The sequence below is a fragment of the Neophocaena asiaeorientalis genome, unplaced genomic scaffold (genome assembly GCF_003031525.2).
Source record: "Neophocaena asiaeorientalis asiaeorientalis breed wild unplaced genomic scaffold, Neophocaena_asiaeorientalis_V1.1 scaffold49, whole genome shotgun sequence".
NCBI classification, from domain to species: Eukaryota; Metazoa; Chordata; class Mammalia; order Artiodactyla; family Phocoenidae; genus Neophocaena; species Neophocaena asiaeorientalis.
The window spans coordinates 1,407,392-1,422,034 of NW_020172456.1; the positions used below are offsets into that span (position 1 = coordinate 1,407,392).

At 38.1% G+C, this 14,643-nt stretch overlaps 1 protein-coding gene across 2 annotated transcripts in view; it reads right to left on the bottom strand.

Moving 5' to 3' along the window:
- The window catches only part of NRXN3 (neurexin 3), a 1,577,176-nt gene that overhangs the window by 996,830 nt on the left and 565,703 nt on the right, over positions 1–14,643 (bottom strand). For both annotated transcript variants that reach the window (XM_024737819.1, XM_024737820.1), the window contains one exon: positions 12,695–12,721. In XM_024737819.1, the coding sequence (XP_024593587.1) occupies positions 12,695–12,721 (27 nt within the window). The remainder of the gene's footprint in view (positions 1–12,694; positions 12,722–14,643) is intronic.

The following is a 14,643-nucleotide window of genomic DNA, read 5'->3' on the forward strand; positions in this document are numbered from 1 at the left end:
CCCATTTTTGATGTTTTTGTTTCTTCTGTATATATCTCTTCATAGGCAACCATAAAGGCATGGCACTTGTACCACTCAGCTTTACCAGGGACAGCTTAACCTCTCTGGCATTAAACTGAACCCTTGATCCCTGTGACTTTGCTAGATGAGGATCCTCACTCTTAATAATATGACCTTACTTGGAGTGAGAGAAAAAGCCCTGAATTCATTTCACACAAGATTCTATACCAGCTGCTACATTAAAACCCTGGAAGTTATCTCGGGCACACTCAGCTTCTTCAAACACTGATTCCTGTCCTATCTCCCGTGAAACATTTTACAAAAGAAGCAATTTCCTTTGAAAAATCAGAAAGGTTAGGCAAGTACCCAGGAGGCCCGGGTAACTGATGTTTCTATTGTTACAAGTTCAAATGATCAACGAGTAATCCAAGCTGTGAGACATGAGGGCCACAGGAGTGACAGCCAGTTTTGGTGCCCGTTTAAATGCTGGGATGAAAATCACATGGTTGGGAGCAAGGCTTCCGTTCAATTATTTTTCTTCTTCATCAAATGATGTTATAGCTATTACTACTAATAATGATGGCTCAGAGAAATTGCCTTAGGGACAAGGGCTAATGAGTAGCAGAGCAGGTGTAACTGAACCCACAAGTTCTTTTCTTCCCACCAGGTAACGCTGCCACCCATGCTGTTGTTGTTTGTTTTTGTTTTGTTTTTCTGCTCTGAGTAATGTTCCTCATTCTCTTTAGGATCAGTTTGAAGCTTAAAGAGGCCTATAAAAATAATACAGGAAAGAGTATAGATTTCTATCCAGGGTGGGTGAGACATAAAACCTACACAATTTGACATGTACAGAACAATACTGCCCAAAAGCAATTTGTGCTTCCGATGTTTCTTTGAACAATCAAAAGAAGAATCAGATCAATTTGAAATCACATTTCCTCATTTTAAATGTCAGCCTTCTAACATAGTAGTATTTAGTAAGGATTTCTGAAAACATATTTCTCTTTAGGACCTGGACAAATATCCTTAACATGTTAATCTATGGTATTCTAATTGGATCTGCTGAGATTTCCTTCTTTGTAAATATGGAACAATTTTCCTCTTACTAAGTAATCTGTATTCATACATGGAGATTTCTCTTGTCATCCAAAGTTTCAAGTCATTAGGCTTATAATTATTAATTCAATAAATGTGCATTAATGCCAACTATATGTCTGGCACTGGCCAGACAGTGAAGATACAATGACGAATAGGACATTTTCCCAAACTGTGAGGGATCCAAAGATTGGTTCAGGAGGTATACATGTAAGCAAATAAAGCAAAACAAATGTGATGAGACTTCTGAAAGTTGTGCATTCAGGGTACTCTGGAACTTTAGAGATGAACAAACCTAGACATGCCTGAGGAAGGGAAGGCTTCGCATGAGTGGTGACCCCTGAGCTGTCATGAAGGATGAGAAGCAGTTGGCTATGGAGATACAGACAGAAATGGTACACATAAGGTAAAGTGCATAAGGTGAAGCATGGATGCAGAAACGGAGGTATAAGAGAGTTTGGGGAAGTCGGGTAAGCACAATCTGTTTGCTGAGACTAGAGCACTAGGGTCTAATGGAAAGAGATAAAAGACAAGGAATACCAACTAGGCATCTGGCACATGGAGGATGACTCAGCAATTAGCTGTTATGGCATTCCAACACCACCCTCTTCTTAGTCATCCCTATGTCTGTGATAATTCCTAATTCATCCTCTATGCATCCCTAAATGCCAAGTACCTTCCTGTCACAGAATTAAGCAGTGCCTTAGAGACTAGTTATGAATAAGAACGGGACACTAATATGTCTATAAAGCTGAGGTGAGGAAGCCTGACTCCGGAAAGGTCAAGGTTACAGAAAGACTAACCTAAAAGCTAAAGAAATAGGATTTATTAGTGACTAGATGCAGCGTCTTTCGTGGGACCATTAGCCCTTGTCCTGGAGTGCTGATTGCATTCATTTGAGCATCAACATGTCAGCATCTGAGCTGGAGAGGCAACATGTGCGGTCATGAGGAGCACAGCATTGGGGTCAGATATACTGAAGGTGAGGCCAGGCAAAGCGTTTCACATGATTAAGTCTCATGTCTAAAATGAGGATAATAACACCTTATAAGACCATGGTGAAGATTAAACAAGATCATGCAAGCAAACTGCTCATCTCAGAGCCTGGCAGGCAGAAAACAATCTTGGCTATAATTTTTACTGTAACTAGTAGCCATTTGTAAAGTCGATCACTTTATATAACAATAGCAAAGGTTTAAAATTTGTTATTGCAAATGTCCTTGTATATGGACTTAGCAGCATCCATTTTTGCTGTAAAAAAGGAAGAAAAGCATTCAGGGAAAATTTGTCGAGGGGAAAGAATGGGGTTGTGTCTTCACTTAGTGTTCAATTTTCTTGCCTTTGAGATGTCAATCATGAGATTCTCACTCTACCAGGTATGTAGGGGTATGGATAAACTCAGTCATGGATAAGTACCTGGGCACTTTACCTAGTTATTAGGGTAATAGAACACCTAGCTTTTCTATTTCTGATAATCAGCAAGTTTTTTTTTTAATTGGTTCCTTTATCAAATAGGGAGTTTGCTTATAAATAACAATCAGCGAATCAAACAGTTAAGTTAAACATTCCAACTATTGACAGGTATACAATATGACTTTAATTTCAACTGTGAATTTCTTCTTATAAGGAGATGGCAAGCCTTCTCTAGCCATCCCCTAGGCCAATGGCTTCACCATATTGTCTTTATTCACCTTCTACTGTGTTTTTTTTTTCTTTGTGAGATCAGAAAGATACAGAATTTTTCTACAGCGATAGAACACATTCCTCTTATGCTACTCCATTACAAATACTCATGTGTGTCCTTTCTCTTGGTCTTTGCCTACTTTGCACACATTACGTTGTTGCCATCTGCTGCTTCGGCTCCTTTCCTGTTTTCTGTCTCTGCTTCTCTCACCACCCCACTCCTGGGAGCATCCTCCTTTCGGTCAGTGGGGTAGTTCCTTCTCCTTGGAAGGAAAAGGGCTTCCTGACAGACTGTCACAGGAAAACCACTCAGAGGAAATAGACAGCCCTTCTTCTCTCCACCTTGAAACATTTCTAATTTTCTTACTTTTTATTTTCTTAAGAACAGAGGAATAGCCCCCTGTTTATTGTTTTAGATTTTATCCTGCCCACACTTGTGGGTAACATGAATTTCATTTCTCTGTCATCTCTTAGACTTCAGAACTAAACTTCACTCCATTCATAATGCTGTTCACCCAACAACCAAGAGTTTAGGTCACCATATCCTTCCTAATTTGGTATCTTTGCAGTGGTTTACCCCCCCCCACCCTGCATTTTTTAAAACTAATTCTGAAGAAAACCATGTCTCGTAGCATCACTAAAAGACTACAACTTAGGTGACAAATGGTGTTCATTTGATTAAGAATCAGAAAATGAAAATTTTGAAGACTCATGCCTGCCACTAATCACCCTGAGACCTTATGCAATGCACACACCTTCCACAAGCCTTGGCTTCCCCGTTTGTAATATGTTAATATTTAAATATATGCCCCCGACAGGCCTACTGGGAGGATCCTGAGCTCATAACCGTTCAAAGACTTTGCTTCAGGGGATATGATCTCTATTACATTTTGTCTCTCTTTTAGAACACAGGCCTTTTAACGTTTTCCTATTGCAATATAATGTCAGCCATTCAGGAAGACTTAGATTACTATAACTAAGCACCATATACCTCTTGCTTTCACAAGGCTTTTGGGATGACAGCAAAATTGTTTTGTATACAAATATCATATAATCAGATTTACTCTGAAACAACTTCATTTTCAGAAGGAAAATGTAAACATCCCCTTTAAGATTTATTTCTCCAACTTCTAATAAACATCCAGTTAGAAAGCCTTGTGATTTTAGTCACTTAATCAATAGAACAGCCAGAAAATTACTCTGTTTCTTTCAGAAGCAACATCCCCTGGTGTCTAAGTTTTCTTCCCAAAATTGATTCTAAAACTGAGAAAAACTCTGTTGAGATGCTCTGAATCAGTAGGGAGACTTGCACTTTGTGGTTAACTGTTCCAGGAATTCTATAATTCAAATTATAATCTTCTCCTAAATAATGTATGAGTGAAACCTGCTGCACTATATATACTATCTAGTGAAAAGCAACAAAAAAGAAGTATATTCACTGATGCATTTATCTTGTTATCAAACAGGAATAAAGGGTTTGGTTGGTAATGTTAACTTGCCAAATGGTTACTACACGTACTACACCTCATTGATAAAGTGATCCTTCCTAATTTTCAAAATATAAACTGTTCCTAAATATAAACTGTGCCTAACACTTAGCGAACCTGTCACCTTGTCAACCTTACTGCAGCAATTAGACAAATAAAATGGACCAGAGTATAAAAAGACATTTTCAAACTGTAGAAGAAAAAACAGAAACACCATTTATAGTCAAAATTACAGCGCCTGAAACATCAGCTGTTGACGTTTTGTATGGCTCTAAGCAGGTGGTCAGATGCAGGAGGACAAGCCAAAACAGAAAAAGGAAAATAAGGAAAAAGACGTGACTAAGGAGACCCAGTGTTCAGGGCCTCAGCACTAGGAACATACATGCATTGTGAAAAAAAGAAACCATTATGTTGAATGGAATACTGAAATGAACAATTGCTGAATAAAATCTATGAGAAACTCATCTGGATTTTAAAGGTACATACATCTGAGTTTCAATTTCCCTAAGAGAAACAGAAAATATGGGGAAAATGGGTGTGTGCCTAGTCTATGAGGATTCCTTCTGCATTTTCCTTGGAAATCCACAGTATAAATCCCTAAAACTGACATCAACACCTGGAACCCAGTTAACTCTCAGTAAATGATCATCGAATAAGTGAACAAAGAGTGACAACATGTAATATTTACTGATACACATTCACCTTCCTTCATGAAATTCTTCTGACTCCAACCAAAGCCTGGACAACTTGGATTTCATGAAAACCTTCATTTTGTCTGAAATTCCCTGCTTTACAGAGAAAATAATATTTATTCTTTCAGATTATTAGGGATAAAAGAACAAATTCACTCCAGTTATTTTTTTCTTCCTTTTAGAATGACAACAAAACAAAGAGTTGTAGTTTATATTTTTCTGGCTTGTATCTCTGTATCGATCCCTAAGAGTATTTGTAAAAATAATAAATTAAGGTAGAGAAATGGGTACAATTCATTACCTCAGTGACTTAATTATTTTTTAAGTATACACTATGTCCAAGGTAGCTTCAGGTCATGAAAATCCTACAGTGGCCAGATATCAGCATAAAAATTTTAGGCTGTGTTGACATAAGATATCACTATATGTATGTACATATCTCCAAACTATGTACACTAATTTCATGGAAAAGTACAGTGGCTTGAACTGTGATTGTAAACAGTTCTAGGAGTCTACATTGCCGCTCTTGCCAGACAGTTCAGTTCACCATAGATCATTCCTAAATTGGCACGGTGTTTGCTCTTTTTTAGGATGTTCAGATAGAGAAATTTTACGCCTTTATCAACCTTTTCTAGAATTCAATAACTCTATCAACCTTGCTTATATCTATATTCTTCGTGAAGTGTGTTTTTAACTTCTTTGTTTTTTCCATCTCCTTTGCTATTTCTTCTGCTTCTTCCTTTTATGAGACAAAACACTCTCCTTGGGAAGCCACTTATTTATAATATAATGCTTCAATCTCACTTCTATCTACTCTTTAATTGGGTGCTTGATCCCAATCCCTTTATCCTTTCTAAAATCCAGATGGATTACAAATGTTAAAATACCTTCCTGAGTGGACTTTTCCATACCAGGAGCCCACTGTACATAAGAGAAGCAGACCAAAAAGTGATAGATTTGCATGTTAGAGCCCAGGGATCAGTTTCAAATCACAGAAAAAGTGGTCTTAGCTAAAGCCACTGAAAGAGATGTTCCTTCTTCTTTTTTTCTCTATTTTAACCCGTGCTCAAAGGACATTCTCAGAATTTGGGGATGGATGGTACTGTAGTTCTAACTGCTAAATGGTCATTAATTCTCTACTTCTCTGGGCATCATGTATAAATCTGATAAGGCCTGAACCAGCAGCCTTTGTGTATGTGTATGGAATATGTGTAATTTCAATTACCCAAAGGTCCACATGTGAATCTCTTAACATACTGACTTATGCTATGCCTCAACAAACTGGTTGAAGCCAAAATACAAGATCTCCTAAGAAGGGGATGACTCTCTTCTCCTCTTGGTGATCTAGCCCTCCTTTCTCACAATGGTTTGAATAAACTTGATGACTTTTAAATCCATGCCAGGAATGTGTCAAGGAAGCCAGACAGACAGTAATGTTCTTAGCCAGAAATCTGTACCCTTGCTGCAAAAACTCTAATTTCTCTGACTCTCTTTTATTTTAGTTCCTGTTTAGATTATACAAAATTGATATTAGAAGATATTAAAGTCACAAATATGATATCACTGAATCATATCTGTGCACTTTAAAGATAATATTTTCATTTTAGAACACTATTAAGCTTTCATTAAAAGGATATCAGAGTCTCCAAGACAAAAACAGAAGAACTCATGAAACCAAAATACTTTCATTAGTTCTGGGTTAACATCAAGTATTTGTTTATCATAATGTACTGAGGGGGAAAAAAAGCCAATGTGATGTTCTCATCAACAGTATTAGTAATGCTATTGATGCAGAATCCAATGCAACTTTGATGGCCTTGAAAAGAGTTTATTATTGCCCTGAGTAATAGACTGAAGGAAGTAGGATGCTCATTTTACAGGCATCTATTAAGCTACCAAGAATGGCTTTAAGAATACATAGGTATCCATTCTTGAACAAAAACAGTTCTCAGAAGATCATCTTTTCAGGCGAAATACTCTGCTAGTACAAGTCATCCTCATCATCACCAAAACCATCACCATCACCACACATTTAGCACGTTACGTTCTAGCTTCTGTTCTTACTCAAAGACGCAGATGCTATAATTATGCACATTTTACAACTGAGGAAACTGAGGATTAAAGTAAATTGTCCACAGACACAAAACTCATTAGTGGTATAGAAAGGGTTGAACCCAGCCTACCTTTGTAATATTCAATGTTCATTTAGGAAGCATCCTACTATCACAGTCAAATCTGCCTGTTATTGATACTATGAATAAACGTACATGTGAGGTATTTTATATGTCACAAGAAATATAAAACATTCCAAAGAGAAACAAAATTATGTGTTATCTTTTAAAATTCAGGTTTCAGTAAAAGTTGAAGTACACCACAATCATTCCATAAAGAAATATGAAGTCTCAGGTGTGATGTTGATAGTTGGATAAAGAATAATACATTATCGGATATAAGATTCTGCTTTGTGATTTTTTTCCATCTTCAATAAAACTCTACTAAGAGAAGTAGTATGATCAGGCTGACAGCAATGGTGATCCAAATCTTGGAACGGATACCAGAGAGGTTCTACGGTTTCCTTTGCAGAGACTTAATAATGAAGAAGTCAGCCTCCTGGTTGACCTGAGGAGGTAAGTGTTTCTGAGTTAAAGGGATAAGCTCAACAAGTCAGCTCTGGGATTTCTAGGTGAAGGAGGCCTAAAGATGATGTCACTTATTCTGGTACCACAGACAGGGAAGACAGAGAAAAAGAGAAGAAAACCAGAAGTCTAGTGTAATAAATTTTAATGCCTAAATTAAGCAAGAACCACCCACACCCCCTTGACTTTGCCAAAACACTGGCATTGAGTCTGCCTGGAAACCCAAAGCAGAGAAGCGAAGGCAAAAAGCAAAAAACAGGTGCGAGGCAGAGCAAGTGCAAGAGAAGGAATATTTAGTAAATACTAGTAGCTTTCAGAGGTATGGTTTGGAGATATAGAACATCCTTGTGATGTTATTTTCTTGCAGCTCTTATATTACTGTGCATCTCTATGATTCAAAGATAACAGAGTCTGTGGGAAGTGGACAAGATTATAAAAGCTGTTCTCAGACACAAATGACTACATTGTGGCACTTCATTGTTTTAAGGTCAATATATTTTTGTACGTCAAAGAAGGAAAAAATTAATCTTATCACAGGTAAATTAGTAAGGTCTCAAGTTCAAAGTAACTGGGGGGAGCTCTACATATACCTAAATAGTCAGGCATATACACAAAACTCACGATTTCCTCACAACTTTCATGTGATATATGCCCTCCTTTCCAGAAAGATTGAGAGAATGGCCACACACAGAGGAATTAGCCTTTGAGAGAGAAAGATTGGAAAAAAGCGGGAAACTGACATTCATTAATTTGTGTTCACTATATCCATTCATACTATACTCATTTAATCAATATGCGGTCACTGTTTTCATTCATACAGCACACAGCTTAAAAGGGATGGGATGAAGGAGGGGCTAGGAAATCACAGGGCAGAGTCACAATCAGACAAGGTTCAAGACGACAAACCATTTTACAGACTGTCATTTGAGCAAACACCCACGAGATCAACAAGAAGTTCATACCTGTTTTCAGAACTGCATGCCTCTTAGGTACTGCCAGCCTCATGGAACTGGAACCATAGGAATGAGTGATTTCCTCCAGAAATTCCCAGAAAGCAGCCCTGTTTTCTTTAGCTGTGCTCCAGGTCACCCTGGAGTTCAATCCACCATGATGACTGCCAACTCTGTTGCTCTTTCGCAGTTTTAAAGTCAGTTCTAAATTGGAAATTTCCTTACTACTTATTTTGAAATATCCCTGGCAGATGAATCAAACACAGCATATCCCCAATTCAACCAAAGACTTTGATTGGCACAGTCTCTAATAAATGTTTGGTGATAACAGCCTGAGAAGAGTTTATGGTGTGGTATCCTTGCAGGATTTGGAGAGCAGGGGTAGTAATATTTGGAATGAGTAATGATAAGTATATCATAGATATTATGGGGAAAGACGAAGTACTGGAAAAGAGAAAGTAAGAAAGGGAGAAAGGCAGAGAACCTGATTAGAAAATTGTTTCTGCTTCTTGGAAACCCTTGTCATGGAGCTGTGTCAGTTACTGACAGAAGGGCCAGCCAAGAAAGCCAAAAGGAAAAAGGCTTTTGTCTTGTGATCACTGCCCTCTATCATGTCCAGTTGTTTTCTCCTCACACTGGAAGATGGTCCTTCTTCATGTTCTTCTTGCCATTAAAAAGACAGTCACACAAACCCTTGGAAATAGCCATTTCCCTGAACGAACAATATTTTGAGGCAGATGAACAGGAAAAAAAAAAAAAACAGATGATGTCATTCAGTATGTTACCTGACTGACTTTTCACAGAACAGGCATTCTAAAAAAGAATTAACTGGAAAAATTCATGAACTTATATACAAACTTAAAGTTTAATTCACTATGTCCCTTCAAGAGAAAAAAGTTTTGTGTTGCAACTTGAGCAATTACACCCTATGACAGCTACTGAAATGCCAGCTGGAGCTCAGGAGTAAGTGGAAAGTCCTTCCCTCTCACACTCAGGCTGCAAATCAATCTTACTTCTTGTACTCTTCCAGTGAAAAACTGTGTAAGAGACAGGATCCGCACAACTTGAGATTACAGAAACAACTTGAGATTCTATAACAGGTTGAACTATGAACTCTGATAGGTATGTGAGAAGAGGGGTTTAGAAGTTCTAGTCACCTGTACCTGTTTTATCTCCTAATTTAGTTGTATAGTCTTCTCAAACTTTTCTACCCAAGTGCCAATAATGGTGGGAATGGAATAGAGAAGATACACAATAAAAATGATAGGACTTTGAATTCTTCTGTTTTTTTCTTAAAACATAAGAATAAGATTTATCTATTAAATAAGATTCATGTTTATTTGCATTCTTCTGCATCATATATCACCTTGCTTTCAATTCAAGTTTTTACTCCAAATCAACAATGCACTTCAAGAAAATGTATCACATATACTTTGTGACTCTACATTACCCTGGGTACACATCTATACACCTCAGCATTAAAGGACTTAGATTAGTTTGAAGAGCTTGTGTTTTGTTTTGTTTCTATTCAACCCCTGTGCAACTAGTGGGCACTATGTATTCTTTCTCTGATGCTTTCACCAAAACTAACTTCCTTAGTATGTTAAAGATTTATCATGAGAATTCAAAATTGATTTTTCAAAATCCAATCTTCACTTTTTACCTAAATATTGATTTAAGCCAGTTATATTCTTTCTATTCTGTGATCGAAGTCGGGAACGCATCTTTGCCGTGTGCATTTCCTCTCGATGCTGCTTTTGGTGGCTCTGAATAGAAAATCTTTTATCAGGCTTAGAAAATCTGCTGGCATCTGTGTCCTGGATAAGAATCACTGTATTCCCAGGAGAAAGAATTTGGGAACTTGTCTTATGATGACTCTCCATGGCTGATCAGATGGAATATATGGAATTAAATGTAAGATAAAGTATGGATAGAACACAAAAAGCAGGCCCTGATACCCTGATCAAATAACTCCCTCAGTTCTCTGTTCTGCAAATAAGTCTCTGAAGCCAGAAGGTGCCAGATTCAACTTTGGAAGACGTTCTCCACCTTCATGCTCAGCTTTCATCTTATTTCCTTCTGGAAACTAATGCAAAAGGAAAAGAAAAAGTTTTCTATAGATATGCTATATTTTTTTAAGAAGCCAGACACAGATGACTACATGTTATATGATTCCATTTATACAAAATGCCCAGAAAAGGCAGGTTTATAGAGACAAAAGCAGACCAACAGCTGTCTAGGAGTATGGGTAGGAGAAGGGATTAACTGCGAAAGGACATAAGAGAAATTTGGGGAGTGTTGGAAATGTTCTAAAATGTGAATATGGTGATATCTGGACAACCCTAGAAATTTAATAAATATCACTGAACTGTAGGCTTACAATGGATGAACTCTGTGGTATGGAAATTATGTATCAATAAAGCTGCTTAAAGAAAGAGAAAATGCCAGTCTTTGGAGAAAAAGGATGTTTCAATTAGACTTGTAATGATCTAAATATCATGAGAAATTTCTGGCTAATCAGAAATATTTAAACACAGCAATACAGGACACTGCTTAAATTAACTGAAAGTGACACCAGGACAAGCAGAAAGCACTGTGCTCTAGGAAGCTGTTGTTTATATCAATGTTTTACATTTCTTTTTGCTGTTGTTGTTGTTGATTTATATGGAACATTTGCCACCCAGAAGTGGATTTGGGCTTCATTAGTTTGTCATCCTGATAATATATCTCCCAAGAAAGAAGGTTAAACCAGCTAACATCTTTAAAATTTTTAGAAGGATGGGACAAACAGGTAAATGAAATGTAAGAGGCTATCTCCTTTTCTGAGTTTGTTCCTACAGAAAGACCCTAGCAAGGAAAGCAGCAAAAAATCAGGAGATAATACTGAGAATCATGTGTGTCAGATGCTCAATCAATCCAGTTTTGTCTTCCTGGTCCACAGGAAGACTGTATTTCCCAGTTTCCTCTGAGTTTAAGATGGAACCATGTCTGACAAAATATAAGCAGAAGCGATGTATGGCATTTTCAGGCAAGGCAATAAAACATATTGCATAACTATCCAAGCTCTCTCTCTCTTCCCTACAGATAGAACGGGAAGTGAAAAACTCCAAGGTTGTTGAACCCAACTCATAGAAGAATCTTAGATGCCTGAATTACTTCTTTGAAGACAGCTGACCAGGAGAGCTGCTCAACTGGCATTGGACTTTGCCCGAACAAGAAAGAAAGCTTTTTTGTTGAGCCATTGAAATGCTGGGATTGTCTGTTGTAGCTTATCACCCTAACCAATTATCCTAGTTGCTTAATTGTTATTTAATTGCCTTAACTAATATGACACACTATAGAGCTCAAAGTATATTTCTTCCTTTCTTCCTTTTATCACCTAGTTCTACTCTTTCCCTCATGCCCATCTTTCCTCTTTCTCCTCCTATTGCCCTACTTCGTGACTCCAGTTAAGGTGCACTTCTGAGACAGAGGAAGAAATGCGTGAGTAGTATTCAGCCCGTTCCTCCTTAAGACCCTTCTTCAAGAGGTGGAATATTTGAATGGAATGAGGTAAAAATAATAGTCTGCCATTCTTTATTCAGAAGAGCTAGAATGTATCTCAAGTCTTTGGTTAAAATGTTGCATTATTACCAAGAGCAATGCTTTGCCCACCCTCCTTAGGGGAAAAAAAAAAAAAAAAAACCTACAGCGATAAATGCCAAGAAACAAATGTCAGAGTTGGCAGCCACCTTGTGGGTCATGAACTTTGCTTTCATTTTCTGAAGCTTTTGGTAGTGGAGAAGTGCATTCTGGTTGCTCTAATGCTTTTTGTCCACCCCTGAGAGTTATTTTCCCAAAACAACAAATTACCATTTCAATTCATTTTCAAACTATGTCATTATCCAGGTACCCTTTCCTCCTTTTCCGCATATAGAACAAATGCAAGGAAAGAAGAGAGGACCTGCCGCAATTCCGAAACCACACCCTGGGCCACACTCAGCCCAAACCATCACCCCAGCCCTTCAGCTTGTCAACCCCAGTTCCCCCCAACTCCACTGTCAAAAAATAAAATAATTCAAATAAAAAACAGCTCATAAAACAGTAAACAAAATAAAGTCAGTTTTCTTTTTTTTTTTAAAGAACAAAATGAAACTTGAGGGAAAACTTACTGGAGTTACAGTTTATCCTGATACAGTCTAGATGGGGAAAAATAAATGAAAGATGAAATTGCATCCTTCAAGGTAACAGCTGCAGACATCCAAAAACAATCAGTCCACCCTTCCGGGGACAGACACACGCAAGAAATGTGGCCATTTTATATATATATATACAGTATGCACAAGTTTAAGGGTGGGTGTATATGTACAGTATATTGTAAAGTTGGATACATATATATATACACACACACACATATATATATACACGTATGTATAGAGATATATACTGGTATACATATATATCCACAATAGACACCGAGTAGGCTTCTTTTTTTTTTCTTTCAAAAATCCTATTCACTTATATAAAGTATTTCAAAACTGGACTTTGAAATATTAATTTTGTTAAACTTGGAAAATACTGCAAAAATTTCCCCACCAAATGTAGGTTTTAGTTTGTTTCTCTCTACAGCTGGTTTTTCTTAAAATTTATCTTTAAAAGTACCATCAAGACAATTTTTGTTTTAGTATTTCAAAGATATATCACCAGTCTGACATATCGTATCATTTTAACAAATCTGTCCATGAAGTTTCTCAGTGCAGTATTTAACCCTTTCTCTTTTTCTAAAACCAAACTCCCTCCACCCTCTCTCCTCAGGTCAGGCCCCAAATGCTATAGAAATTTATGCAGGCAGATTTGCCGTTATCCTCAGAGGTAAGGAAAGGGTTAACACCACCTGGTCATTTTCTGTCATAAAATGGCCACTTGCAAACAGCTAACCGCACAAACACCCATCCCAGATTTTAGAGAGGCGGGCTCGGGTGCTGGCTAAAAGGAGTTGTATGATGTTATCATAATTGATTGGGGTCTCTGCTGTGGTTTCAAAGGCCCCCAGACCAACCCCCTCATGAAGCCCGTCTCCGTCTTCCTGCCTGAATGCTCAGACTGAATCAAGCGCCCACAGCATTTGAGGAGAAGGCGAGACAGGCACATGGGGAGGAGGTCTTGGGCACCTTTGACATCCTACCTATTTCCCTCTGTGATCCTGCATCTTGAAGAAAGAAAATTCTTTTTTTTTAATGGGAAAGAGAGGGAGTAAAGCTTGGCTAATTTTCTTGTGCTGGTCACCAGACAAGGTATTTTGTGTCAGAGATCAGAGTATCTATCCTTTTATTAATATCTGTTTGGAGTCAGGGACACACAGCATAAAAGGTATAGAGCAGAGTCAATGGGTGTTAGTAGGGGTTGGGAAGAATGGTCAGAGAAATGTCTCAGGTTAACTGTTACCAGGCTTCCCAGTTGAACCTAAGTTTGGTTTTCAATTGTGGGAATTCCTATAAGAATTTGTTTAAAGCCAGACATTAAAAGGTAGAAGTAAAATGATAAAGAAAAGGAGAAAATTACAGGAAAAAAATACAGTTAGAAACTGTGCTTTTCTTCTAGCTAAGGTTAACCCAATAGTTTTGGAGGACTTGTGGAAGATAATGCCACGATTTGAATTTCCTGAAGTAAACCATTTTAAGCAAGTGAGAAAGAAACCAGTGGCAAATGACAGGGCAGAATGAAACTACGTGAATCCAGATAGGAGCAATTTATAACACCCAAGCATTCTGAGGAAGGGGGCAGGAAGCTTATTTGTTCCCCAGAAGAACATCTCTTGAGAAAAATCTGGGTTTGGTTTCGTGCGGTTAGGTTTGTCATGTGTCGTCAACCGCAACAGAAAAGTGGGAGCAAACAGCCCTGGAGCAACTGGTACGATCACCGGACAGAGGAGGCCATGCCCCTGGTGAGGACTGGGGAAGGGGAGGGCAGGGAGGGAGGAAGAAGTGGGGCCTCAGCTGCCGGTTCGCCTACCATCACCCGAGGCTGGAGAAATGCCCCTCACTGATGGATTCAAGAAAGAGGGGAAGCAGAAGTATGGGCGTGCTTCAGAGAAGGAAAGGGAAAGAGTGAGCCTAAAGCA